At 40.1% G+C, this 26,759-nt stretch overlaps 1 protein-coding gene across 1 annotated transcript in view; it reads left to right on the top strand.

Moving 5' to 3' along the window:
- The window catches only part of mgat5 (alpha-1,6-mannosylglycoprotein 6-beta-N-acetylglucosaminyltransferase), a 65,645-nt gene that overhangs the window by 36,861 nt on the left and 2,025 nt on the right, over window positions 1-26,759 (top strand). Inside the window, exons 9-16 of the mRNA XM_053866009.1 lie at window positions 1,304-1,438; window positions 6,012-6,145; window positions 11,957-12,090; window positions 18,968-19,117; window positions 23,498-23,644; window positions 23,717-23,833; window positions 25,889-25,963; window positions 26,053-26,210. Of these exons, the coding sequence (XP_053721984.1) occupies window positions 1,304-1,438; window positions 6,012-6,145; window positions 11,957-12,090; window positions 18,968-19,117; window positions 23,498-23,644; window positions 23,717-23,833; window positions 25,889-25,963; window positions 26,053-26,210 (1,050 nt within the window). The remainder of the gene's footprint in view (window positions 1-1,303; window positions 1,439-6,011; window positions 6,146-11,956; window positions 12,091-18,967; window positions 19,118-23,497; window positions 23,645-23,716; window positions 23,834-25,888; window positions 25,964-26,052; window positions 26,211-26,759) is intronic.

Genomic DNA, 26,759 nt, shown 5'->3' with positions numbered 1-26,759 from the left:
ATTAGCTGCGTCGTAGACTGCGAGACAGATGTAGCGGCTAATAGTCCGGAAATTACAGTAATTGTTTTCAATTATCCTCTTTTCATCAATTGTGGGAATAAAGGCAGTGTGAGCTTTAAATATCCATGTGTTAGCTGACCAACTACACTGTCCAGGATGTGTGCTCCATTGTCAGATCTCCATATCCATCCGCACCAATGCAAATGGTCAGCAACAATTATTATCTATATATGATGATTTATTACATAAGTACAGTGGTGGAAAACTTTTTTGGGCATGCATTCCATTTTGTGCTCACGTCAGGGCTACTAAATATTCATATGATGATGTGATGGTTTTATTGAATTTTTTTGTTCAATTTTTAACACATTTTATAATTCTATAATTTGTGAACTACAGTCAGTGTTGAGATCACATAATGGAACTCTCAAGGATTTAGTTTTTCTTGTAAATGATAAAAAAAAACTGTTTGTTTGTGTCCTTATAATGCTGCCACACCTTTTGAAAACTATTTTTATAACATATACGTTATTGTGTCAGTTTTGTCTGAAACCTTCCACCACTGTATGTGTGTTTTTTCACACTCTAAATTTAACTAACATTTTTTTTTATGTAGGGTCCGGTTGAGTGATGGCTCAGGGATGGAAAAAGATTACTGACATTTGCCACTTAATTTTGTGCCTTATTCAAAATCTTACTTGACTGCAATTGAGTCGTGCAAAAATTGAGTAGTTGCAGACTTGGGCTGTGCCTTTGTTACAATGACTAATCTCACTTTGCTGATTTCTTTTTTTGTCACATGGAGAACAGTTAACTGGGAAGCATTACTTTTCCATCTGCTCTCCGTTACTGAACTATTGATTTGCTCAGAGTGTGCTTGGCCTCAAATCACAGCGCTGAATTTGAACGCTACCAAGTGGCTAACGAACGAATCCTAACTGGAGCTAAGCACAGGCAAACCCAATGCTAATGGAGTTTATTGTTTTGGACGAGCAGTTGCATTCTATTGTTGAAGATCAGCAGCTAATCACGCACCTGGACCCCAGATACTCATTCCGTGGACATGTAGTTGATGAAAAGAGGAGTGGTCTGTCAGGTTAAAGTAAATGTTTTCTGTACAGTGTTGTCCAGTGTTATTGTTGTTTAATAATAATAATCAAATAATTGTGTGTGATGGGATTAAGGGGGAAAAATGGTATCAGTCTGTTGGGACTTTGGTGCACCCCTACTTGATTCACCATTCAGGCGACTCCTGTGAAATGTGATTTTAACCTCGACTCTATCCTCCCCCCCTCTCCTTCAGGATCATGCGCAGAGTCATGGGAAACAAATCCAGCTGTCCCACTCAGGGCGACAAGATAGTGGAGCTCATCTACATTGACATTGTGGGCCTCACCCAATTTAAGAAGATGCTGGGGCCGTCCTGGGTCCACTACCAGTAGGTCTCTTCAGAGTTTACTATGAACTGTCATTTTATCTGAACACCAACAATGAAAATGAGAGACATTTTCGTGCATAGATGATATAAGGTGTAACCCTGGATAATGGTGCCATTTGGGATTCTGATATCTCTATCGCTTAGATATTTCAGTCATCAATCAGTGTTTCTTGTGGGTGTGATGCAAGTTGTCATTGATATTTGCCTGAGTACAACTAACCGCCTGAAGGAAGTAAAGTAAACTGGATTATGGAATAAAGCAACTGATATTCCATCTTTTTATCTGCAGGGATGAAACCATCTCTTTACACAGTTGAAAATGTGGCAGTATTGTATTTCTTGGCTGTGTGGAAAGTCCTTGTGTTTCAGGGGCTTTTCACTGTGAATCCTGAAATGAGTATATTGACTAGTAAATTTACCTTCATATAGTGTGTCCTGTTTCCAGAATTGTTGCATAAAAGGTCTTCAGCCTGTAAACATGAAGGTAACTGTGCAAACAATCCCTGGATTTAGAGCTGTCTATTGAAGGTTAACTTTGAATGTGAATTTGTCAGTTTTGCTTGGATTTCATTGGAGAACAATGAGTCTATTTTTGCATTGTTTCCCGAACGGGTGAAGTAGCGTCTGTTGTTCAGCTCTGTCACTGATTGCCACGCTGAGAGCGGTTGATGGGTGCTTCCTAGTTTGAAGCGGCTCTCATCAGCCTCTACTGACGGGACGAATGGGTGTATAATAAGTCTTAATGGGCCCTTTGGTTCCACTTGTAGGTCACTGTGTTTTCTTAGTGTCATTATGCTACATCCGCTCCCTCTGTGGCTCAAGAAATTAACTCCATTGTCAGTTGTGATGCAAAAGCTGAGGCTTACTTCTCCTGCCATTACACACCATTAACGTTTCGTTCATTCAAGGCCCTTACTGTAGTGTATTAAAACTCTTTTTTTGCACTCTCATATTTCTGTCAGGACATAAACATTGGTTCTCTGATGAAATGTTTGTCTAAATATTACAAAGCTACCTAGTATCCTCCTCACCACATCTGTGTTCCTTTCTGCGTGTGTATGCTTGAGTTGTTAGTTGCACGTTGGAATTGTTCAACTGTTCTGTTCTGGGCCGTACAATGGCTCTTCATCAAGTTTGCTTTTAAATACTTCAAATGAGAAAGGCTTTTCATCTTGATGGTTGTGATTGCTTATTTATGACTAGATGATACTTCAAAACAAGCCACACGAAGAAACCAGATGGTGTAAGAAAAATCAGTTCCAGCCAGATAATTCATAACATATTTCACTACACTGTTCCCTGAGCGCCGGCATGACCTCATGGAGTATTTATCCCCAGACTGAAGTTGGGCTGTGATACGCTTTATTTGCATCATCATTAACTGTTTATCATCCATCTGTTGTGTTGAACCTCAGGGGCAGGAGAGACACCAATTCCCATCTGATATTATGACCCTAATGGGAGCATTTTATTGATTGCTGTAGGGAAGTGATCTTTTCAGGAGAGCAGCCCATAATTCCTAAATGCCAACATTCGCTACAATCCATTCGGGATCACTTGAAGATGATGACGGTCAATTTTTAGTTTAGTTCTTCTAACAAGCCGTCCCTCCCAGTTATTGTGGCTATGGGCACAAATATGAACCCTGCTGTGCATTTATGAAAGCATATTGTTGGCTCACTTGGACTCGCCATCTTCTTACCAGATGATTCAGCTCCCGCTGCGCGTTTTTTCCCATCTGTTGGGGACATCAAGTCAGGATTTGTCAGAGTTGTTTTTGTACTGCAGTAAGTAGAGATGTTGTTGTTCTTGTTTCAGCTTAAAGTTTCCTCTACTGTGAATTTGTTCCCAGCTCCAGGCCAGGGCTCTCCCAGGGCCGTTTACAGTTCACAGAGCCAGATGCACAACATCTGCCATGGCACAGAGACAGAAAGTGGTGGAGATGGAGTGGCTGTGTCTTTCGTGCAGATGTCTTGTGTGTACAAACTTGGCCTCAGTACGTGTTTACACCTGGGATTAAGCTATAATCCTGACCCTCACCTGAGTCACATGTAAACTTCCACCTGTTTACACTGATGAATTTGTTGCCATGAGGTATTTGATTGCATGTACAAGATCAGGAGTTTCAGAGTTTTTTCATGCGCGCTGAGAAAAGCTGCTGTTAGTCATTTCCCCAAGTTTGCATTAAATGGTCACCGACATCAATTCACCTAAGACATAATTCGAAAGAGTTGTTTTCATTCTGTGTCTGCAAAAAAAAAAAAAAATCATCATTAAATTCACTACGCCGTGCTGCAGACGACTGCGAAGTTTGATCCTAGTAACTGGGTCAAACACTGCCACCATCTTGTGACGTAACCACGCTGTTCTGGAAGTGATAACTTGCGCTTTTCAGAGGATGGAGCATGTGAGTCAGCTCCACACAGTGAATGGTCTTCTCTCTTTGGTTCAACAGTAAAAAATATATCATAAGTGTGTTTAAACGGTGGGACTGGGCGAGTTCTGAGATGGCTGCTTCTCTTCGCTGCTTTTGTGCTGCACTAATGTTTATGTTTGTAACCCGTCGGTATTGCAATCGGCTTCAGAACCCATTTGAGATGTTTGACTTTTCAGGCCAAAAGGTACATGTACAACAGTGTTATGATGAGTTGAAGAGTTCCGATGACACAGATGGTTGCCACGTGTCCCTCGTTTTTTAAGTTACTTCACAAAGGTTCTGCATCTACTCTCTGATACTGGCTCTGAAGAGCTCCTAATGGATGTATCAAAAGGAGCTCCCTCTTGTGACGTGATCGACCTGTCTGGTTGTTGCTTAGTGCAACATATTTTGTGTTCTAATTAGGGCTGTCAATAGATTAAAAAAAATTCTCAATTAATTGCACAATTAAAGGCAAAAGATTGACACATTTTGTATCTGTTCAAAGTGTAATTTACAATGTTGTTGAGCCTCCTCATTGCCTCTGAGATTATTCTGAAGAAAGTTCTTGGCAGTATCCGTTACGTTGGGTTGTTAGAGTCAACAAATGTTTGCTTGAGGAAAGCATTATTAGCCACTCTGGTGTTGTGAACATCTTCATTTAAGCTACATTTGGAACTAATACAGAGATTTGTTTGCCATTAATTGCGAATTAACTCAGTTTTAATGTGACTCGTTGAGATTAAAATGTTAATCTATTGACATCCCTATTTCCAAATCAACAGAACCAACATTGTGGTTGATATCTGATCATTGTCCTCTATCGCATTATCAGAATATTCACAGACAGGAGGTTGCCTTATTGCAGGCCTGGCCAACCTGAGGCTTCCGAGCCGCATGCGGCTCTTTGCCCACTTTCATGCGGCTCTTTACAGAATGAGCCACTAACTGGCTGCGATTTTGGTCAAGTTGCTATTCAGATTATTGTTTATACGGGAAATGATAAAAAAATGAAAAAGTAAGAGCTATTCCAACAAAATATCAAAATATTGTTCAAAGACTGTGACGTGCGTTTAACTTTGGAACATAAACAATAAACCTGGCTGCTTGTGCTCCAAGCCGCCGCCCCCACGGCTCAGAGCACGTTCAATGCCGATGTGAGCCGCGGTCCTAAGACCATCATCAGATCCACGATCAACACGATTTAACATGACCTAGTTCTACGTTTCACTTTGTCATTCACTAAACTAAACGTATGGCATGTGTTTCACCTATTATTCATTGTTGCTCATCGTGGAGTCGTCGTGTTTAATTCAGTGGAGCGAAGATGAGACTGTCCAGTCTGCAGTGTCGCTCACATAACACAGAATGGGGTGATGTTATTGGTGACATGAGGCATGTAAAAAAAAAAATATATATATATATTAGTAAAATAAATGGGGCACACATTTCTATCTACGCCACTTGATATTCCGATTTTAAAATATGAATTTTAAAAATACATGCACAAGAGACATATGCCTGAAGCGAAGCAGCAACCTTGTGACACACAGGGATGTGCTTTGACCACTATACTGCCGCTAAGTCACGTGACCAGCTGTGTGAGGAGAGCCTTACAGCCTTTCATATTTGTAGGATGTGGCTCTTTTCAGCAACACAGTAAAACAATGTGGCTCCTAACCTTTGACTGGTTGGCCACCCCTGCCTTATTGACATGGTTGATGCTGAACATACATATGCATGCATCGTCATTTAACCACCGCTTAGTCCTGTTCAGGGTTGCGGGGAGTGCTGGAGCCTATCTCAGCAGTCATGGGGCAAGAGGTGGGAATACACCTTGAACAGTCACCAGCCCATCGCACACACACATAACCACACACCATTCACACAATTTTAGAGTGTCCTTTACATGATCATTAAAATGATAATGTCAAAAAAAAAAAAAAAACCTAAATTGTCAGTGAACAGTATCTGAAGAAATATTCAAATTATTGATTCATTTCGTACACTTCAATGAAACAATACCTTTGTAAGGAAGTCGAACACTCAATATTACCTTCAGGTTGAATTTCTCTAAAATGTCTAAATGAAAATGTTCTTGTTCATTTCCTCTTGTGGTTTCAGCTTCCATTTGAGTGTTTTTATGTGTCTCTGCAGGTGTATGCTGCGGGTGTTGGATTCATTCGGGACAGAGCCGGAGTTTAACCATGCCCACTATGCTCAATCAAAAGGTCACAAGACTCCATGGGGGAAGTGGAACCTTAACCCCCAACAGTTTAACACCATGTTCCGTAAGTGGAAAAAGTTTTTTTTTTTTTTTTTTTTTTAACTTGAACCTGCACATGCCTTTAAGTTGTAAAACTTGATTTTTGTACATGTTATACATTACTTCAACACCTCAGCAGTAAAATCATTTTAAAGCCATTAATGATACAGAATGACCTGGAGTTTCCTGCTTTAGTTTATGGCTTCAGGATTGTAAACATTGTGCTTTTCCATCATTGAAATTATGTGACATTACTGGGAAGCTATTAAGAAGTTGGAATAGTTCTGGAAATTTGAAAATGAAAACATTTTACTCTACTAAGCAACTTCAGGACTTGTGATAGCAAAGTGTGCAGAGAAGTCATATTTTCAATCTGGCTGACCTTATTGCTGGTGGTGAAAGTTTGAGATGATCTCTGTGTATGTTTTTTGCTAATTGAGATGTAAAAAGGCCTTTTTTTAATGGCATTCTCTTTTACTCCAACCCGCTCACGTCATGGCACATAAGACAGTCAGTTCAGATCAGATCTGTGGTTAAACAATTGCAATGGGTTTTAGCTTTGTTCGTGCCACAGCGTCTTCCCTTGCAGGCAAAAGACATGGTTATGTGGTTTTCATTCTTCATTGTAATTCCCTGGTCTAGCCTATTGTTTAAATGAGGTTTCCTTCAGCAAAATATAGTGTTTCAAACCGGCTCAAACAGCCAATTTTTTTTTAATACCAAATGGAATCCACTGGGACTTCTCTCAAGATACTGTTCACATACTCCATGATAGTCACATGCCCTTGACAGTCACTCAAGAAACGTTTCTTGAATAAATAGTTTGTAGATAATGCGAGGTCATCAACTGTACCCATTAAGACAAGAGAAAATTAACAGAGCACAGTTAACACTGGACCAAGCGTCTTGTCTTGCTGTTACTGTATACAGCTCAATTCTAATAATGCGAAGGTAACAAGCAACATAGGACTGATGAATACACATTTCTGTTCTGTTATTAAAGGGGCCATGTCAGACCTCTTTGAAGTGCCACTCTGTGATGTCCTAACACCCAGCCTGCATGTACACTCAGTGGGACAATATCACGATACTTGATTCTGTGATACTGTATAAATATGTTGGCTGAAATATCAATACTTGATCAAAGGATATTTTAAGTGGGCTATATCAATATTTAATACATAAATACTTGGAAATGCTGCTGCATTTGTGAAGTGTGCAATATTAACATTTTCGGATTAATTTATTCCTAACAATTGAGTGATTCATTCCTCTGTTGGAGAGTGAAATTTTACTGAAGGTCTAGACTTGCATCATAACAATACATTTGTTTACATGCACTAGGGATGTGCCATATGAACAAAAAAATTATCACGGTAAATGTTGTCATTTCAATGATAAAAATAATTATCATGATGAATACATTTTCATTTGATTCCATGTGTTGGATACTACAGTCTCCCTAGAAACTGTTTTATGATGAAACGTATTAGTGGTGTTTGTCTCCAACATCATTGCAGGTTTATATTTAAATATAATATAATAATAACTTATATATAATAAGTCTAGAGTGAGAAATTCAATGTTTCACATTTCTGGTAGAATCCATTCGTGCCTGACAGACTGCTCTGTCAGCTTTATTTTGGGCCGTCTGTCTGCTGTATCTCATGTTTCTTAACAGTTGACTTTAACTATAGACCGGTCTGGACACATTTCCTAGATGCTATTGAAGAAATATTAGAAATCATGTGAATACATTCATTCAAAATTCAAAATCATTTTGTCATATTCTATTCTCGAAATCATTATACAAACTGTCAGTCCTTTGTCGCAATTCTCTCTCCTAAAATTGTTGTTTTTCATTGCACTATTGAAGATTTCATTAATACTTTGACGGAATAAGAATTTGTTGATTGTCCCTAACTGATGCGGGGTCGTAGCATTAGCGCTGCCTGTGAGAGTGTGTCCGCGATCAGTGAACCCTAATCACGACGCGCAAGACGCCGCCGCCAATACCGGAGCGGAGGTCCGTCCAATATCCAACTATTTTCACCACGGTGTTTCGCCAAGGCGCCAGCGCAGCGGAAGACCTCCATGTGATATAGGAACCAAGTCAGACGATCGCTTCACAAAACCTTTGCGGGACACATGATGTAATAAAGCAAACACCGATCCAGAGACTCAGAGTTGACCTATGTCATTAACAATGGTCCGCCAATCTCTCCCCATATGTCACATGCTGGTGTCGGCTGTCAAACGCCACATGGCTGGAGAGCGCGGCGCGCCGTCATGGTCTCGTCATGTTTGTGTATGTAGGTCCAATGCAGCGAATGAGCTGTGTGTTTATCAAATTTATCGTGATATGCAAAATTGTCATCGCGGAGATTGTTTTTGGCGGTTTATCGTGGACGATGAGTTATCACCCATCCCTAACATGCACAGGATATTGTACTGCATTATCTGAGTTTCCCCCTTTAAAATGATGCTTCTTATTACAATATGATGCTGACCTTGCGTAACTCGCAATATATCGCAATGTATCACCCCTCAATAGTCAGCTCTATCAGATATGTGAAGTTAAATAGTTGCCTGAAGAGTAATTTAAAGGTTACGTTCTAGCAGCACAACACTGATGACGGTTTAATTGCAAATCATCAATCTTTTTTCTCCTTTATCAACTCATACTATATACAAACATAATGGGCATATTATGTATGAATAGTAATTGCATGGTAACGTAATGCCACGCTTCAGAAACAATGAGTACATTTATTGTTTCCTGTCATGCTGAGTTGGAAGAGTCTTGAAATCATTGTGTCTAAACCTGCAGTGAAGCATCAGTTCTTGTCAGTAGGGATGCACCGATCCCGATCGGATGAATAAGCTACTTATAAATGTCTTTCATGTATTAATGCATTTAGTTACCCATTTTAGATATGACTTGCATGTAATCGCGATATACCACTTCAAAATTGGAGACAGTGTCCTACACGAACACAATATAGATGAGTGGGTGACTCATCTCTCTTTACAAGTGTGGTCGACAAGATCCGTCTCAAGTGTTGAGTCTCTATTAGCTATCCCTTGTAATTTGGGATTACGTATCCAGCTGTATGTTCTTGTGGAGAAAGCAGAGGGCGATGATGTCATCAATTGTGCCCTAGCCAGTGATTCAGCAGTTCACTGTTGCCTGACCACAGCTCCTGTCTTCAACATGAATCAACCCTGAAAGGTATTGTGATTACGCAACTTTTTTTCACCTTAAATTGACCTAACTGCACCAATATTTATTTTGGAATTGCCTCTCTGTGCAGTCATGGGTCGAGAAGTCATTATTTACTTGCTTGTATGAGGACATTGAAATGGAGGGGAAAAACAAGAAAAATCAAAGCGCAGTTTGGGTCATCTGATCAATGATGATTTTACTCACAATTCACTTGGACATGCCTGGTGTTTACTCCCTGCCAATGGTCAAAGCACATCAGAAAGAGTTAAGAAGAGTAGTTCATCTTTAATTTGTCACACTCTGAATCAAGATTGAATTAAGTTTATTTGATCTTCACGAGAGCTTGTATTCATAATGTCTTTGTTGGAGAGCAGAAATGTTTCAGTGCCCTGCATGTTGTAGGTACTAAAATCGTATTACGCATCTTCAGTAATCCAATCCTACACACTCAGAGTAGTTTTGCATCAAAATAAATGTTTAAATGATGGCTAGTTATATTTAGTTTAAATTTACACTCTGTTACCATTTAATCTAATCAAATATAATTGTCATAATTTCTGTTGCAACGAAAACTCCTCTTCTCTCAGGCAACTATGTAATGGCAGTCAACAAATGGCTTCATGAAAGACATTGCAATAGTTGGTTGTATGTTCACGCCTTTGATGGACTGTACTGCGAATAGTATAAAATGTCACTTTTTGTGTCTAATTATTTGCCATTGATCGGCAATGAATGAACGTTCTTTCACACTTCTGCATTTAAGGTGATGTTTCATCTTGCCAACACTGTAGATCAGTATTTTTCAGCCGTTGGGCCGTGGCCGTATGAGCATTAAATCATGAACAATTAGGACATGTTGACGAGCTACCAATGTGAGGAGATCACATGGATTCGGTCGCATTCTATGCGATTGTGATATATGTATGCGATTGTGATAGAAATTGAAACAGTTATTTAAAATAACTAAATAAATCACAATATACTTTTGCCTCATTCCCCACCCCTTTCTGGAGACATTTTTAAACAAATGGATCTTCTGCTATTTGTTTCTGCTAATAGCATGAGTATTAGTAGCTCAATATTTTCACATATTAAAAGGGATTTTCTGCAAGATGTACTGTGCATAGAGTGCATAGAGTATCTGCTTTGATCAACTTAGTTCATTCTACAGCTCATTTGTCAAACTTGTATGTAAGATGAGAACATAATCATTTAACACAGATTCATTCTCATGGATTCGTTTGAATGTTCAGCTGCTAGCATTGTTCTGAGCTTTTGATATCACCATGGAATGTGGGTATGGCAGACTCGTCATCTGAGTCTACTGGGCTCCAGAATGCTGTTGTGACTTCAGTTGCACTTTATTTTTGAAGATTGAACATTTATAGCCCCAGTGTTTCAGAGTTCACTTGTTCCAGTGAGTGCTTTAACAGCACTGATCATATAAGACACGGTTTTGTCTATGCCTTCAAACTATGTGCTTCATTTTCTCCGTTATATCAGTGAGAAATTCATGATCAAGTAGCCACACTGCATCAGATAATAGGAGGTGTCCTCTGGAAAGAAATCACTGCAGTGTCTTACCTGTCTATGCCATCTGTGTTGCGTGTGGAGGATGAGATCCCCATGCCTGGCAGAGCATCCTACGGAAACAGCTTGAAACTCCAGCCTTGCTTTGCATTTGCCCAAATGGAGTTGATGATTTTAACTGCCGGTGCCATGCCACAGTCAAATTCGATAACTTCAATGCAGATAGCCTGCCCATGAATGATACAATGGTAGTTTAGAAGTTTAGTGAGCCCTGGGCAGCACGTCCACCATCAGTTGTCACAGACCCTGGGTTTTCACTTGGGATTTTTTTTCTAGCTACACCTTTGAGTGTGGTTTTCGAATCAAATTCCTGAATATTTTATTAGTGGAAATATTGTTCCATCTCCATCCTGGCCTTTATTGCTTTTGTGGTTGATGTCGGGGGCGGAGGGAAGTACTCAGAGCACAGCTTCTTACTTACCGGACACGACCCAAATGCACGGCAGCCGCCCCCCTTATGAGGATGTTTGACCAGGGGTCTTCTATTTACAAATTCTTCATGATTTGATTATATTATTACCCTTTTTTATTCTAAAATTGGAATTCAAATGGTAGCAAGGTAGTTTCAGGCTCCATGTTTTCACTGTCGTTGTCATGGTAACTGAAAGTGTGGATGGAAACTGCTTTCTTAAAATTCTGTTTAATTTATATCAACCCAGGGGGATTTTATGGTAAAAATATTCAAACAACAATTTCAGTTCTTTTATGATTAAGTTCTTTTTCAAGCATTTTTAGCCAGTGCGGTACTTAAACTAAAACTGAATCTACCACTCTGTGATAATGAAAAATCATAGAGGATGGAGGTGAATTTCATTTTGGTTGGTGAATAGATTCTGTATATACAAATGTAGCAAACAGTTTATCTATTCCTCCAGGACAATACAGCACATGCAGTCACAATAATGAAATGCAAGCAAAGGGTTAAATGATTGATGAATGAGGATGTGTTGTGATTGCGTTTGACTTCAAATCAAAATATTATTTACCGCATTTTTATTCCTTCTGTTTTTCTAATTACAGCTCACACACCAGACAACAGCTTCCTGGGCTTCGTTGTAGAGCAACACCTCAACGCTAGTGATGTCAAGCATATTGATGACATCAAGAGGCAGAATCAGTCGCTTGTCTATGGCAAAGTCGACAACTTCTGGAAGGTAAGATGGATGGATTTTTTTTTGGAATCCTGTTTTTGTTGTGTAAAGCAGTAAGTGGGGCTCCTCAATACACGGAACATGTGTGCTAAGCACCGCTCGGCACAGAAGCCGCTCGGACAATACAGTATGAACTGATGATCAAATAATGATTGAGATATTAGCTAGTTTTTGTTAAATTGTTGTTGTAACGTCTTTCAACGTCCCGCCACTGACATCAGTGTTGAGTGTGTCGTGTTCTGATTTTTCCTTCTGTGACTCGGCCTCACTGTACTTATATGTACTTATGTACTCAAGTAACCTATTCCTGTGACATGGGACTCTTTACTGAGTGGAGGGATGATGTGTGGTGCCATAACCACATTCTGGAGTTGTCTCAAAACACAACTGGAGTTGGTGTGAGACCAGTTTTCACTAGTCACTCTGGGCTTTGTGTAAGAAGAGAAAGCGCCACCTTCAGTTCACACCTGGTAGCGCAATGAGTAAGTGGCGTTTACATTATTCAGAGACACTCCCTCAAGAAGATGGGGGTCACTCCAGGAAGTGTGCTTGGAGTTGGCTGGGACTGTGCTGGAACTGGGCTGGGAGGGGAACAAATAAACTGCACTTCAGAATCTCTGTTCAGAAAGTGTGCGTTGTAGTGACCATGACAAGGTTTCGAAATAAGAACAAGATGGCTACCACGATTTCCATTGTAGTTCAGAAGTCCACTCTTATTTCAAATGTGTTCAGGAACAGCAGAGATTGCTATGTTGTGACTTTTGTTCTAGCCAGCTATGGTGAGTTACTGTGGCTCCAGGAAAGTTGATGCTCACCCGTGTCCCAGTGTGTTAAGTTAATGGTGTAATTACTGTGATCATGTTGACTCACATGCACACACACAAAGAAGCCGCCTGATTGCGTCCACTTCAATCGTTATGTTCCTCATTGCTGCCATAAATCAAGATGAAAACAACTTGACGTCGTCTGTGATGAAGGTATGGCGCTTTGTAGTTGAGAACATGTGCAGATTCCAACATCAGCTTACTAAATCAAGAGGCAGTGGTGAATGGAGGATGAAGTGCATGTTGTTATGATTGTTTGTCTGCTCACACTGGTATGTGTAGCAATTGCTGGTTTGTTGTGGATAAATGCGTCCAGTTTTTTTTTTCCCTAGTTTTGACCAGATTTATTGTTGAGTGGTTTTAGGTCAAAGGTCATTGCTGCTCATTTGCACTGTGACCAGAAGGATGCTCACAACATGCAATAGATAACATGGATATGTAACCCAAAATGAAATAGCCTGTGTGCTTCAGAGGGAGCTGTTTCTATAGCAACCATCTTGGTGCAGACAAAAGGCAGAGCTGAGAAGAATTGATGGCCTTTCTTTTCTCTCTCTCTCTCACTCTCTCACTCGCTCACTCTCTCTCTCTTCTCTCTCTTCTCTCCCTTTCGCTTCTTCTATTCCTTTCAATCTCCCTCTATCTCTAGAGATGCAAGACAAAACTAGAAGGCTGTTTTAAAGTTGTTGCTCCACACCAAATAATGTTTTGTCTTTTGGTCTGTTTGACTTCTGTTTGTAAGAAGCTGTAATTTTTTAGTCATGAGAACCAGATAACTGAACATGAAAGCAAAATTCCCTCTGTCAGTGAGAAATAACTGATGAAGAGCATTGTTTTAACCGAGAATGCAATGGCCAGTACTGAACAAGGAATCAATTTTTGACCTTTGAAAACATGCTTCTTTACAGTTAATTTGATATCAAGCGAAGTAAGAGATTTTACTGATATCAGGGGGAAATCCAGAGTTGCACTTTGACTTGTGAGAGCCATTCTGTCTCATCTTTATTGGCTCATAAACGCGGATGATTCTGCATCAGTCCATATTTATTCATACAAGTTGTACTTCAAACCGTCTGATTTATCATCTTTTTATATACTGGTACTACCTATCTGTCGTCCGTCCGCCTCCTCAGTGTTTCAGTGACGTTGAATTCAATGATTAAATGTGTTAGTGATTAAATTATCTTGTTGTCTCATTGACGTTTACATGACAATGTGACATTATGAATGTAAAGTTGCCCCACAGGCCCTGTTACCGTCAGTAGACTGGGTGTTTAAGGTGCTGGTGCTGCATCTGATATGTCAGGTATTTCCATCATGATCAGAGAAGTTATTCCTGCTGACTCATTCTTGTATTACTGGTGTTACTGTTACTTATCTGGGTATTTCATAGTGTCAAGGATCCCTTATCACCTTCACTGAAGTCAGTAGTCAGACATATATTTGTAATTATATATATATATATATATTTTTATTATATTATACTTTTTTAGATTAGAATTAGAATTAGAATTAGAATAGCATCATGTCTGCTTGGTACAAGCAATAACTGATGCGACTTTTTGTTAATCTATTTAAGTGTTGGTACTGTCATTGAATCCTGTCAAGTCTAAACTAAAATCCTCTCTCAAGGTACGCTTAAGGAACATTAGTCCTGATTTGGTCCCACCGCTGATCCTGAAGGTCATTCTCTTAAGCAAGAAAACACAATTGTGGTGGTTCCTGGTGTCTTTTAAATGGAAACATATCCCGAGAGTAAAATACTAATAACAAAATGGCTGCACACTACCACTGCTCATGGAACCAATGGTCACGTGTTCAGACCGGGCACCTGAAGGGATGGACCGTATGGCTACATGATATTTATTTACTTTTCATGATTAATGGCAAGTATATTTTTACTATCGCCTTTACAATAATTCAGTCCAAGTTCCTCCCTTTGCGTCCAGGTTTCTATGTCGGCTCACTTCTTGGTTATGTTCCGCTCCGCCACACTGTGAGGTCATTGGTGTTTGCGCTTTATGCAACTTATTTTGTAAAATTGTTTTCCCCTGAAAATGCAACTTCTGTGCGACAGCCAGTCAGTGGAATATGGAATTTTTGGACAAGCATGATTTGTGCCGCTAAGAACGAGCCTCATCACATCACACCAATGACATTGCCGTCATTTTATTTAAATTAAAGCACTCAAATGGACTGTTTTTGTTCATGAGTCTAACACCAACTCTATAGCGTCCCCACAGTTCTACCTCCATAGACTGACTCTACTGCGAGGTAACTCTGGCCTCATCTGAGGATTGAACAATGTGTTTAAGGGCTTTAATTTCAGGAAAACGTCTGTAATTTCATCACTCTTGTGCGACGAGTCTAATTTAAATGTTGCCATGATGTGCATTCTGAGTTTGTTTTCATTACAAGTCTCAATGCTGGAGACCTTTTTCAAAACTTGTTGGAAGTGATGTTACATGTCCCCATGTATTCTACGGCGTAGATGTCATCTTATATAGTAGATGAGGGAATAATATGGACAAATGCGTAACATGGATTCACGCAGTAGCAACCGTGATCCATGCAAACTCCAGTTTGAAAGAGTTATGTGGCATTACACGCCATATTCCTCTTTTGTTTATTATTAAACAAAAAGTAGCCTCGGTTTAATTACGTTTAATTTGATTTTTTTTTTCCAGCGGTTTGAAGATGCTTGCTGGTGGTAGCTTGCAGCTTGCTAAAGAATAACAAAGATGAACAATATGGAATATTCAGTATAAAGTATTGTTAATGAATACATGTTTTGCATTTTACTGGAAGGTAGATCTCTCTGACTTTACTGCTCTCTGGGAGCCCAATGAACTTTCAACAAAGCTAAGAAAAAGAGAAACTTATTGGTGCGGTACTATTGTTGTTGTTTAGCAATGTAATGCACTAGATCTAGTTTCTCACTGGTGGATTTCTCACTTATCCCCAGTCATGTGTGAAGTACCAACACCGTCAAAGCACCACGAGTGACTTAACATCAAGCATCATTGTGTGAATGAAATCACTTTGCTTTAACTGAGCCATCACTTTCAGACCTATCTGTGATATCACTGTGGAAGTGATTGCAGTTAAGGGAAAATGATGTTTGAAGAATGTGCAAAGAAGCATTTTGTCCTTGCTGACAGGTTTGTAATTTGGGCCCTCTGAGCCTGTCAGCAGCAAGTGATTTGGGATAAGGAAATGATCTGATGTGCATTTGAAGTCACTAAGAGAGGAGAGCAAGGCTTTGACATTATGACTGGTGAGGTGAAGCATAAACCCAAAGACAGATTGTTCCATCCTGATGGGTTGAAGTAAAATATAGCCATCTACGGTTTTATCAAACAATTACTGTATCATGTTGCATTTCATAGAATAGAATCTGAAACCTGCTCTGATTAAAAGCAACTCATGGCATTTACGAGCCGACCAGTGGTTGTTTTGTTGGGTCTGTATTGTCATTGTGCCTATAAGGCATTGTGGTCCGAAGTAAGATTGACAGTTGAGATTACTTGAATCAAAGCAAAATTATACCGTTTACCTCGCAGTCTGTTTGCTAACATTTCTTCTGGAGCTGCCACAAGTCTCGTGCAATTGATCTGTTGATAAAGAATATACAGGTATTGAGAGAAAGTGATTTTATGTACTTTAATTTTTCTATATTAATTCAAGGTGTGATATTAAGTACTACTTCTACTGTTACTACTACAACTACTAGTACTACTACTACTACTACTACTACTATTACTACTACTACTACTACTACTAATAATAATAATAATAATAATAATAATAATAATAATAATAATAAATTAGTAATAATAGTCCAGTGTTGCATAAACAAACTGGTTACTGAATTATGCAGTAATTTTGATTTATTTCCCATGTTTTCCTCATTTTTATCTCAGTTTTAAGATCCACTTGCCAAATTAATCTTTCTTTCTTTCCAAATATCACGACTCAAGTCATCTAGGGATAATTCTCGTTCTTGTAGTTTGTGTTAACATAATATTGCAAAGGAAAAACTGAGTCACAATGGTGCAGCCCTTACGTCATGTGAGAGGCACCTATTTTGACCCTTGTGCATTTGTGTGTAAGAGGCCACAGCAGTGCTCCACAGAACATCTGCTGACAGATTTCCTTAGGGCGCAAAGCTTTGCCCTGAAGGCTCGTGACCGCGCGCTCTGTTTCTGTCCTGCACACAATTGCTCCAGCGCTCGCATCACACACCAACATCAGCGACCTTTAGAGACTTTACAGTGCTCCTCCTGATGTTCTCTTCTTCTTCCTGGCTGGCAGTTGCATGTAATAATTGTTTTACAGCTCAGAATGATTTCAGCTGTAATTCAAACACATTTATTTGGCTACTGTTTTCCGCAGACGCTCATCATAGTCTCTCAAATGTATTTGAAATTTGTATTTTCTTTCAGCTCCTACTGTCGAGTTGGGCGGTTGTCTGATTAAACTTTGCTCAAGTACAATGTGTATTTATTTTTTTCATTTGCTTATATATAAATAAATCAATAGCATTTTTGTCAGAAATGAAGTCACCAATTTGTGATAGTCATTTTACATTAGTACATAATTGAACCACAGTTTGATTAACAGTTTGACTCTACTATTGCAAGTATAACTTATTAAAATTATCTTTGTTTGTTTTCATTCAACTGTTAGATCCTTAAAATTGTGTGAGGTAGAAAAGTATTTTTTAGGATCGTGTAGATGAGCTATCAGTTTTAACATACTGTTAATTACAAAGTCTGCATCAGCCATTCCTGGCTGATCTGCACTCAGAAGATGCTCTTCAAGATTCTAATCCGGAATCCCTCACTCGCACATTGTCCCACTCATGCCGCAGCCTGCTTTAGTTACACCAGGCTGGCTGGAAGCATCTGATAGCAGAGCCTCCTGGGACTTTGACCAGCGGCTACCTGAAATTTAATCACCAAAAGAAGCACTGAGGTTCACAGAAACGAGCAGCAGCGAGGTGGATTAAAGGTCGTTCCTTTTTTTTTTGTGCATTGTGTCATTGAAAGACATTGATTTGGGTTAGTTGTTAGAAATCATTTATGTTCTGGCTCTGACTGAGCATGAATTTATTTATTTTGGAATAACACATATGCTATATAAGCAGTCACTGTAGTTAAAGGAAAGGACAACCTAAATGACTTTTAATTCGAATTCACCTCAGCTTGTTTTGACCACAAAAAAAAACAACCTAAAAAACATATTAAACTACTGACCGTTTTCAAGGCTGAGCACCACTTAACCACTTTCAGCATCTTGCTGGTGTGAAGCCTTAATTTTCCACCCCAGTTTCAAAAAATCCTGGCGAAACCCCGCTTGACCATGACTTTTGAACATAAAGCATCGTGTGGATATATATATATATAAAATGAATAATAGAATTATAACACGCCTCTAAATGAGGCAAACTGAAGAACCGTTGATACTCACAATTAATTGCGTTAAATATTTTGACGTGTTAAAATGACAGAACGCGTTAAAATGACAGAACTAATATATATATATATATATATATATATATATATATATGTGTGTGTATGTATATATATATATATATATATATATATATATATATAGATTTGAATTGCTATATTGAGCTTAAGTGCCTATTTAAGACAGTCTTTTTTTATTATTTATTTTATTTCATAATTTTATTTATTTAACTGAATGGCTGTATTTGTATTACATTTTGAAAACGGCCTTATTTTATTTATTTAACTTAATGGCTGTATTTGTATTACATTTTTGAAAACAGCCTTATTTTATTTATTTAACTGAATCGCTGTATTTGTATTACATTTTTGAATACAGCTTTATTTTATTTATTTCACTGTATTGCTGTATTTGTTTTACATTTTTCAACAATGCACCTGGACTCACTGGTTTGTGGATGTGCTTGACCTTTACTTTTGGATTTGATTTATGAAGCACAGTTCACCAATAAAAAAATTGGATTTCAAATCTTCTCTTCTTACTGTATTCAAGTGTCTTAAGACGGTGTCTTCTTTGTACAACAGGACAAGAAGAAGTACCTGGATGTGATCCACAGCTACATGGAGGTTCATGGAACCGTGCATGGCACTAGCACCATCCACCTGCCCAGCTACGTCAAGAACCACGGCATCCTGAGCGGCCGGGACCTGCAGTTTCTTCTTCGAGAAACCAAGGTGAGTCTCCCATTTGCACTTGTGTGGTTTGCTATTCTAGTTATTAACTCGCTGTAATGAACGTGTGTGTATTGTTGTGTGCAGCAAGCAGTTCAGTGGTTATGCAGTTATACAGGTTCTGCAGCTTCATTCCCGCATGAATTGTATAAAGGTGGACTCAGTCCTGCCAACGTGACTGCAGCTGGGCCAGTGTTACCTCTGTCACAGAAACACAGACACAGTGTTCGCCTGGCCGGTGCCCTTTGCAGCGGTCAGGGTTCACAGTCTGGAAATACGATATAAGCAAGTGTTTGTTTAGGGTTTCAGAATTTTGACCACATCCCACTATATCAAGTGTGAATGAGGATTGTCTGATTGACAATCCTCATTCACCCATTCACTGTTAGAAACAATCATGCAATCTTGCATTATTTCATTAGCTTGCTTCAAACACTGCTTCTTCACTGTTATCACCTCTGCTGCTGAGATTTGCTTGTCTCAGCCTCACATTCAATTGAGATGTCTGAAACTCAAGCGAAGCCAGAAAGTGGTCATTGGAACAGACTCAGTCACACTTGAATAGGGTTCATGTGCTCGTTGCTTCTGAAATATGTTTCTCTACGAGCAACTATCTTATATCTCACTGAAAATATAGATATAAATAACCAAACATGTTCGAATTCCTTGTTGCCTGTGATAAAATTTACCATTCCAATTGGTACCCCTCAATTTACAACTATCTCCAGCGTGAAATAAACTGAGGTCATGTGCCATGGATGAACTGCAAATGATGTGGTTCTTAAGATTTAAAAGAAAATTTAGATTTAGACATATTTTTTAAATGTCCTACATCTGGTGTTGGACTGTTCACTAAAATCGACCTTAGCCTTGTGTTTTTTCACTACAACAGACAGGAAGTCTTAAAAAGAGGCAACTAAGTGTTCAAATATGATTTGTGAGGGTGGTTCTCCCTGTGTCTGCGTGGGTTTTCTTGGGTTACCTCCCACAGATCAAAGACATGCTTACTAGGTTAATTGGACACTCTAAAGTTAAACCATGATTTATTTCGCCTACTTTGGGCTGTCTAAGAAAGCAATCTTGAAACCAGATGCCATTTTATGCCTAAATTTTGCATGATTTACTTATTTTTGGGGTGTCAAAAATTACCTTTTTAGTTCTGCCAACTTGAAACCTGCATTTTTTTCTCATTCCACCCTGGATACATCTCATTTCTAGATATGCCTTATCTTAAGAAATCTTGTCAAGTGAAATGTTCTTGCTGCATAGACAGATCAACTCACTTGTTTCAAGCACATATTTACTCTTGAGTGTTTTGTTCCTGTTTTCAGATGTCCTTTTTTTTGCAGTAGATATTTCTATCATGCAAAAGTTATCAGAAACATATTTCTGATACTCAAGTGAGTCTTCATCTGATCACTAATGGATCAGGGAATTTAACACTGTATTTGAACTCTGCATAGAAATGTCAGGTGAAGGTGAAAGGCATCATTAGTGGCGCCATTGAGGGACAGCGGTGCTCTGTTTGGCCTGCTCCTCTGCCTTTCTGCGCTGCACGAAAGGAAAGTGCTTCGATCTCTTGACCCCCTGAAAGCAGATACTCCACAGTGGAAGCAGAGAGAGATGTGGGACGGCGGTGGCTACTAGATTGATGGCACAGAGATCCATATCTAGACAGCTGCAGACAAAAGATGGATCTAGATTTCAACCATTTCAAACAGATTTGATCGTCGCTGTGGCTAGGATGAAGTTGGCTTGTGTCACACTGCGCCTTTGCACCTGGCAAAGAACAAGGTGTCGGATATCTTGATTTAGCTTAAAGGTGAGAAGCTAGCTGGCCAGCACCACCACATCTGGATGGAAATGGCCACTTTTCCTACATTGAGAACAGAGAGAACCAAATACAATCAGTCCCCTCAAGCTGTAGCCACAACATGTTGGCTACAAATTCATCACTGTAGTTGATTGGTCAGGAGAATCACAGGCTGTACTGTCATTTAACATTTTTATTTTACAAATATTAGACAAGCTATTCCTGCAAATGTAGTTGGAGATAATAGATTACAAAAACTGTTTTGTTTTTTTTTCTTTTTGCTGAATTGTGTGTCACGCTTTGTTTGGGAAATTCTCGTACCTTGCAAACACCACTATACTTAAGACTGTATGTATTTTTGTGTGTGTGTGTGTGTGTGTGTGTGTGTGTGTGTGTGTGTGTGTGTGTGTGTGTGTGTGTGTGTGTGTGTGTGTGTGTGTGTGTGTGTGTGTGTGTGTGTGTGTGTGTGTGTGTGGGTGCGCGCGCGCGCGCGCGCGGGCATATATCGCCATCCTTGACAAGCCACCATCTTGTGTGGACATTTTGCTTTGAGACAACATTTTGGCCTGTCCTCACAAAGTCCACAGGGTTAAAAATGTTGGCAAGAGGAGTTTTTAGTAGTTAATTATAATTGGCCAAATGTTTAGTTCAGAGTCCTGTTCAAGGTTAACCTTTTAATTTGGATGGTTAAGTTCAGGTGAAAGGCTGGGGAAAGCATTATGGCAATGAGAGGCCCTCACAAAAACAGCAAAACAAACATGTTTGTGTGTGCCATGTCAAATTAAGTCAGACATGTTTCCTGCCACAGGTTTATTTAAAAAGAAAAACAACATAGCAGCTATTGAGGAAATTTAAGTCTCACGTCTCTCAAATTCTTTCAGCAGCTCCTTCGTCCAGCCTCCATGTGCTCATGTATGGATGATTAATCACCAATATTTGCTCTCATTTTGATGCTTATATTGGAGAGGGTCTTGCCGGGAGATTTGTAAAAGCTAATTTAATTACTCCTGTGTCCCCGACTAAATCAACCTTAAAGCTTCATATCCTGAAAATATATAGTTGTAACCACAGTCACAATACCTTGTGGGATCAATAATTCAACCGACAGTCCCACCACAGTTTTATTTCAATCAGTTAGAGAAGATGAACTGAGTTTTCACATGACAAGCCCAGAATATTGGAGGAGCTTTAAAAGCTAAGTGCTGGCATTAAGATTTCATGCATCTCTGGGAAATAACCAAAGCTGAAGGAGCTGAAAATAAACCCTCTGAGTCATGTTGTGAATATGTGATTGTGGTCACCAATGATAAGACTCTCTGATCTCATGAAAGAAAACAGAAGTTTCTGTTTGCAGTGTTAAGATCTGCCTGATGTGTGACATCCGGGTTCAGTATTGAGGTGGAAGGTGTGTGCACTGGCAGCAGGCCTTCATCCGTGACCATGAACACACTCGCATCTCTCTCTGTTTCTCCTCTCCGCCAGTCTCTCGGTGAATTTGTCTGCTCTCCCCTCCTCTCTTTTCCTCTCTCTATAAATAGTAGCTCACTGTCTCCCAAGGTTACAGAGCTTCTGCATGCAAATACGCACCGAGAGGAGCTGTGCTGCCACCTGCTGGGGGAAATTGCTCACAGTCACATTGCGCATGTCCGATGGACGTTATTTTATCACTCGTGAAGCATTGCGTGTGAGTGCAGGCAGAGTGTGGGGCTGCACTGCTAGTGTCAGCGGAGACTTTTGTCTTTTATTCCGTTCGTACAAACGCTCTCTCTCTCTCATGTTGACACTCGGGCTATTGTGTCTTCTGGAGCCCTTCTGCTGTAGCTCCTCTGACAAGCTGCCTCTGCACTTGCTGCTGGAGTGGTTCCAGTGGCCACGTGCAGTTTTCACACCTTAGTTGTCATCAGTTTATCAGCCATCTTAACTGACTAGTCGGGTCATTTTTGCCTGCAAAGTTGTCACCGGGTTCTGAATTTGAGCTTGACGGAAGTTCCAGGTTAAATACTTAGAGCCACCCTCATGGTGACCAATGTGGAGGATTTGTAAGTGTTCAGCTACGTGAAAGCCAAATATGTCCACTCATCTTCCAGGTGGTTTCTATAGTTGAAGTCCTCTGCTCATCAGTTTAAGGAAACAAGATCCGGTCGTCCCTCCAAAGGCTCCAGCTGTTTCCCACCAGAGTGTCTGCTCTGAACCGACTACTGTCTCATCACATGTAATTGCTGCTGTGATGTTTTATCACCCAAACATTCCAGACCCTCCCTCTGTATCAACTTGCAGTTGTCTCCCAGGAGGTGCAAACAAACCATTCTTCATTGAGCTGTTTGTTCTTACCTCCTTGCGTTATCAAGGAGGGATCATGCTGGACCGTGTGTGTGCTGAGGAAACAAGAGGAGGTGTTTTCATAAGCGCCAACTGCTGTGACTAGCAAACACCAGCAGATTCTTTTTTGCTTTGCCAGCAACATGAAGTTTCCACTGTTTCAGGGAGCTATCAATGAGCAGAATCTGAGTTCAGGTTTTATTTCTGCACTATTGAACTGCATGTTGTTTGTTTCTCCCCCCCACAACCAGCTCTTCGTGGGTCTCTCCTTCCCCTATGAGGGTCCCGCTCCCCTCGAAGCCATTGCCAATGGCTGTGCCTTCCTCAACCCCAAATTTAACCCCCCCAAAAGCAGCAAGAACACAGACTTCTTCAAGGGGAAGCCCACCTTGAGAGAGGTGTGTGACGTTTTGTCATCACTTTATAATCTGCTGTGAGTTTTTGTTAAATGCCTGCGTGCTCTTCCGTAGCTGACCTCACAACACCCTTATGCTGAAGTCTACATTGGTCAGCCACACGTGTGGACAGTGGATATCGACAACCCTGCAGAAGTGGAACGAGCTATTCGCTCCATCCTCAGCCAAAAGGTAAAATAAAAGGTCAACATTGTAGATTCAAATTGTGCATCTAATTGAAGAACCCCTAATCCTCCACCATGATAGAAGCTAGGGATGGGAATTGATGAGGTGCAGTGCTTCTGCTTCCATTATCTACTGCTTAACAATGTGGTGCCTTAGCCATTCTGTTGATTCTCTATGGGAGAAGAAAAAGGAAGATTAATTAATAGATTTGGGTATTGTTTTAGATTAGAGCAATTCCATGTATGATACTACTCACTGAGACTGTTTTGTAACGATTGTCATTTTTGAGAGAGTCAAATAAGGATCAAAGAGGATATTAAAACTTCTTGATCAGTTTACTGTGTTGGCCAAATGACAAGGGAACTTGAGTAACTGTCATTTAGAGTGGAAAGAGCTCCGTGGATTTAGCACCAGAGAAACAGGAATGAGTTGTGCTGCCTGATCTGGAACAGAAGTGATGCCTGAACCATGAAACAGTTGACAGAGAGCTCCACTTCCTTTAAACTGATGTTTGATGATGTTTTTTATTGGACCATGTGAACAGTTGAAAACATCAATGTACATTTATATACATCATTTAATACATCATTTTATATATGGTCATCGTGCTTAAACAGTCTTACTTGAATAACAATATGAACATGAGATCTAAAATGATGCGTTCACTGTAGCTCCAGAGTTCGGTTCTGATTGTCATTATCATTGGTGCAGGACAACTAGAGACAGAATAGGGACAGTTCACTACATCACTGTAAAAACAAGCACGGTAGCAGCAAAATCAGATATGTGTGATATTATTAAAAACAAATTTATAATTTAATTTATCTGACAACATCAGTTAGCGCCATGCTAAGAGTCAACATAGCTGTTAGCTCTGGGGTGTCCATCATCACTGATCAAACACAGAACGCTTTTTCATTATACCATGATGTTGAAGGGGTTCTGTTGTCCTAAAGTCCCATCATCTCTGCAAACGAGACAAAGCCTTAATAACACTTAACCGTCCATCGCCGCTCAACCTCCTCCACAACTGTGTTCAGCTGCAGCTGGCGGTGTTGACGCGGCTGTGTGAACCCGCATCAACGGTGGGTGGAATCGGACTTCACAGTCAGGAATTGACAGGAGGAACCAGAATTAACATTTCTCAACGATTCCAGAGAATCTGTCATGTTTTAACCGGTTCTGAATAGTAAGCGTTTTTCGCTGCCCATCCCTCGTCAAAGCCCAGCGGCCACCAGATGGCGCTTGTCTGCTCTATAATGTTTAAACTGAATAACCAATTCAATGAAATCTTACATAATTTTAAATCAAGGTCGCCATCTAGTGGCCTCTGAAAATCAGGGCACTGCTTCATCAACCCTGTAGTACTGTTTTGTGGTAACTCATGTGCCCATCAGTAATGGTGGGTTTGACAGAAGTCTTGACCCTGTTTTGTTCTCTCCCAAAATGCATTGCTCACTTCTCACTAGAGCACAGAGTACTGCTCCAATCTCATAAAGCTGCCAGGATTTAGTCATCACTCTGATTTGGGCAAAGGGGTCTATAGTTGAAGACACTGGCACCATTGCAATAATGAGGTTTTGATCATAAGAGTCAACAGTTCGAATAAAGCTGACATGCCTGGAAAACCGTGCCAACCCGCGCCCCCAACTCGCCGCCACCTCTGTAAATGGGGTTTGTCTATGAATCTATTATAAGTACACCTCTTCAAAACATTTTAGTTAGCATTGAAGAAAAGATAAAATAAAGTACATATAGATCAACTTACAACAAAGAATAACTTTATTAATAGAAAAGACAGAATGCACCGGTTTGCCCCAATATTTGAGAACGGCTGACTTAAGGCTGATATTCGTGTCCAGGTCTGTACTCCTATGAGAGAGAAGTTAAACAGAGATGAGAAAGTCAAGTATAAATGAGACAGATTGATCTGGAACAAGTAAGTTCGTTGTCCAAAACACTGGTCTTGCTTTGATTCCCAACTGGCTCCAACAATCTTAGCCAGCTAGGTTGGTCAGATGAGAGCACAGGTGACCCATCAGTGTTTGTGTTTGTCTCCAGATTGAGCCGTACCTGCCGTACGAGTTCACCTGCGAGGGCATGCTGCAGAGAGTCAACGCCTTCATAGAGAACCAGGTAACATATGCCCTGCTGTGGCCAAGCTGGCTCGAGGAGCTGATCAGCTGACAGGTGGCTCACAGTTTGGTGCGGTTGTGTGTTGTCAGGACTTTTGTCACGGGCAGGTGATGTGGCCGCCCCTCAGCGCCCTGCAGGTCAAGCTGGCAGAGCCCGGACAGACCTGCAAACAGGTGTGTCAGGAGGAGCAGCTCATATGTGAGCCGTCCTTCTTCCAGCACCTCAACAAGGACAAAGACTTGGCCAGGTGACACGACACACGAAGTGCGGGTTCAGGATGGGTTTCTGCCCTGATGTAGTTGGGAAGGGTCGTTAAAAAAAAAGCCTTAGTGATGTATTATTATGAATAACAACAGTTATCGATTGATTCCAAAGCCAATCTTGGACGACAAAACAAAAACTAATGCTCAGGGTACCTTTTGTGACCATCATGGCGGCGCATGAAACGATGAATTTGGTGATGAGCACTATCAAAGTTTGTCGCCCGTTTGTTTTGTTGAACTGATCAAAAGAGGAAATCCTTAGGTTTCATGGAATGTGGATAAAAAACTGTTCCACCGAAAGCCTTATTAATTTTACAAGTTATGTATTGTTGTCGAGCTGAGGATCATCAATTGAATAACGTTACACTTGTTATTTGATCTTAAACATCTTATTTTCACTGCTTAATGTTTTGAGAAGTGTTATCGGTATGCTGTTCCTGAATTCACATAAAGTTGCCAAAAGTTTTGGGCACCTAATGCTCAGTTGTTTAGGAATTACACGTAATGAGGTGCAACCCCAAGATTGGGCACAA

The sequence above is a fragment of the Synchiropus splendidus genome, chromosome 1, assembly GCF_027744825.2.
Source record: "Synchiropus splendidus isolate RoL2022-P1 chromosome 1, RoL_Sspl_1.0, whole genome shotgun sequence".
Lineage (NCBI taxonomy): Eukaryota > Metazoa > Chordata > Actinopteri > Syngnathiformes > Callionymidae > Synchiropus > Synchiropus splendidus.
The sequence above is the reverse complement of the archived record's forward strand: the minus strand, read 5'-3'. Positions and strand labels throughout refer to the sequence as shown.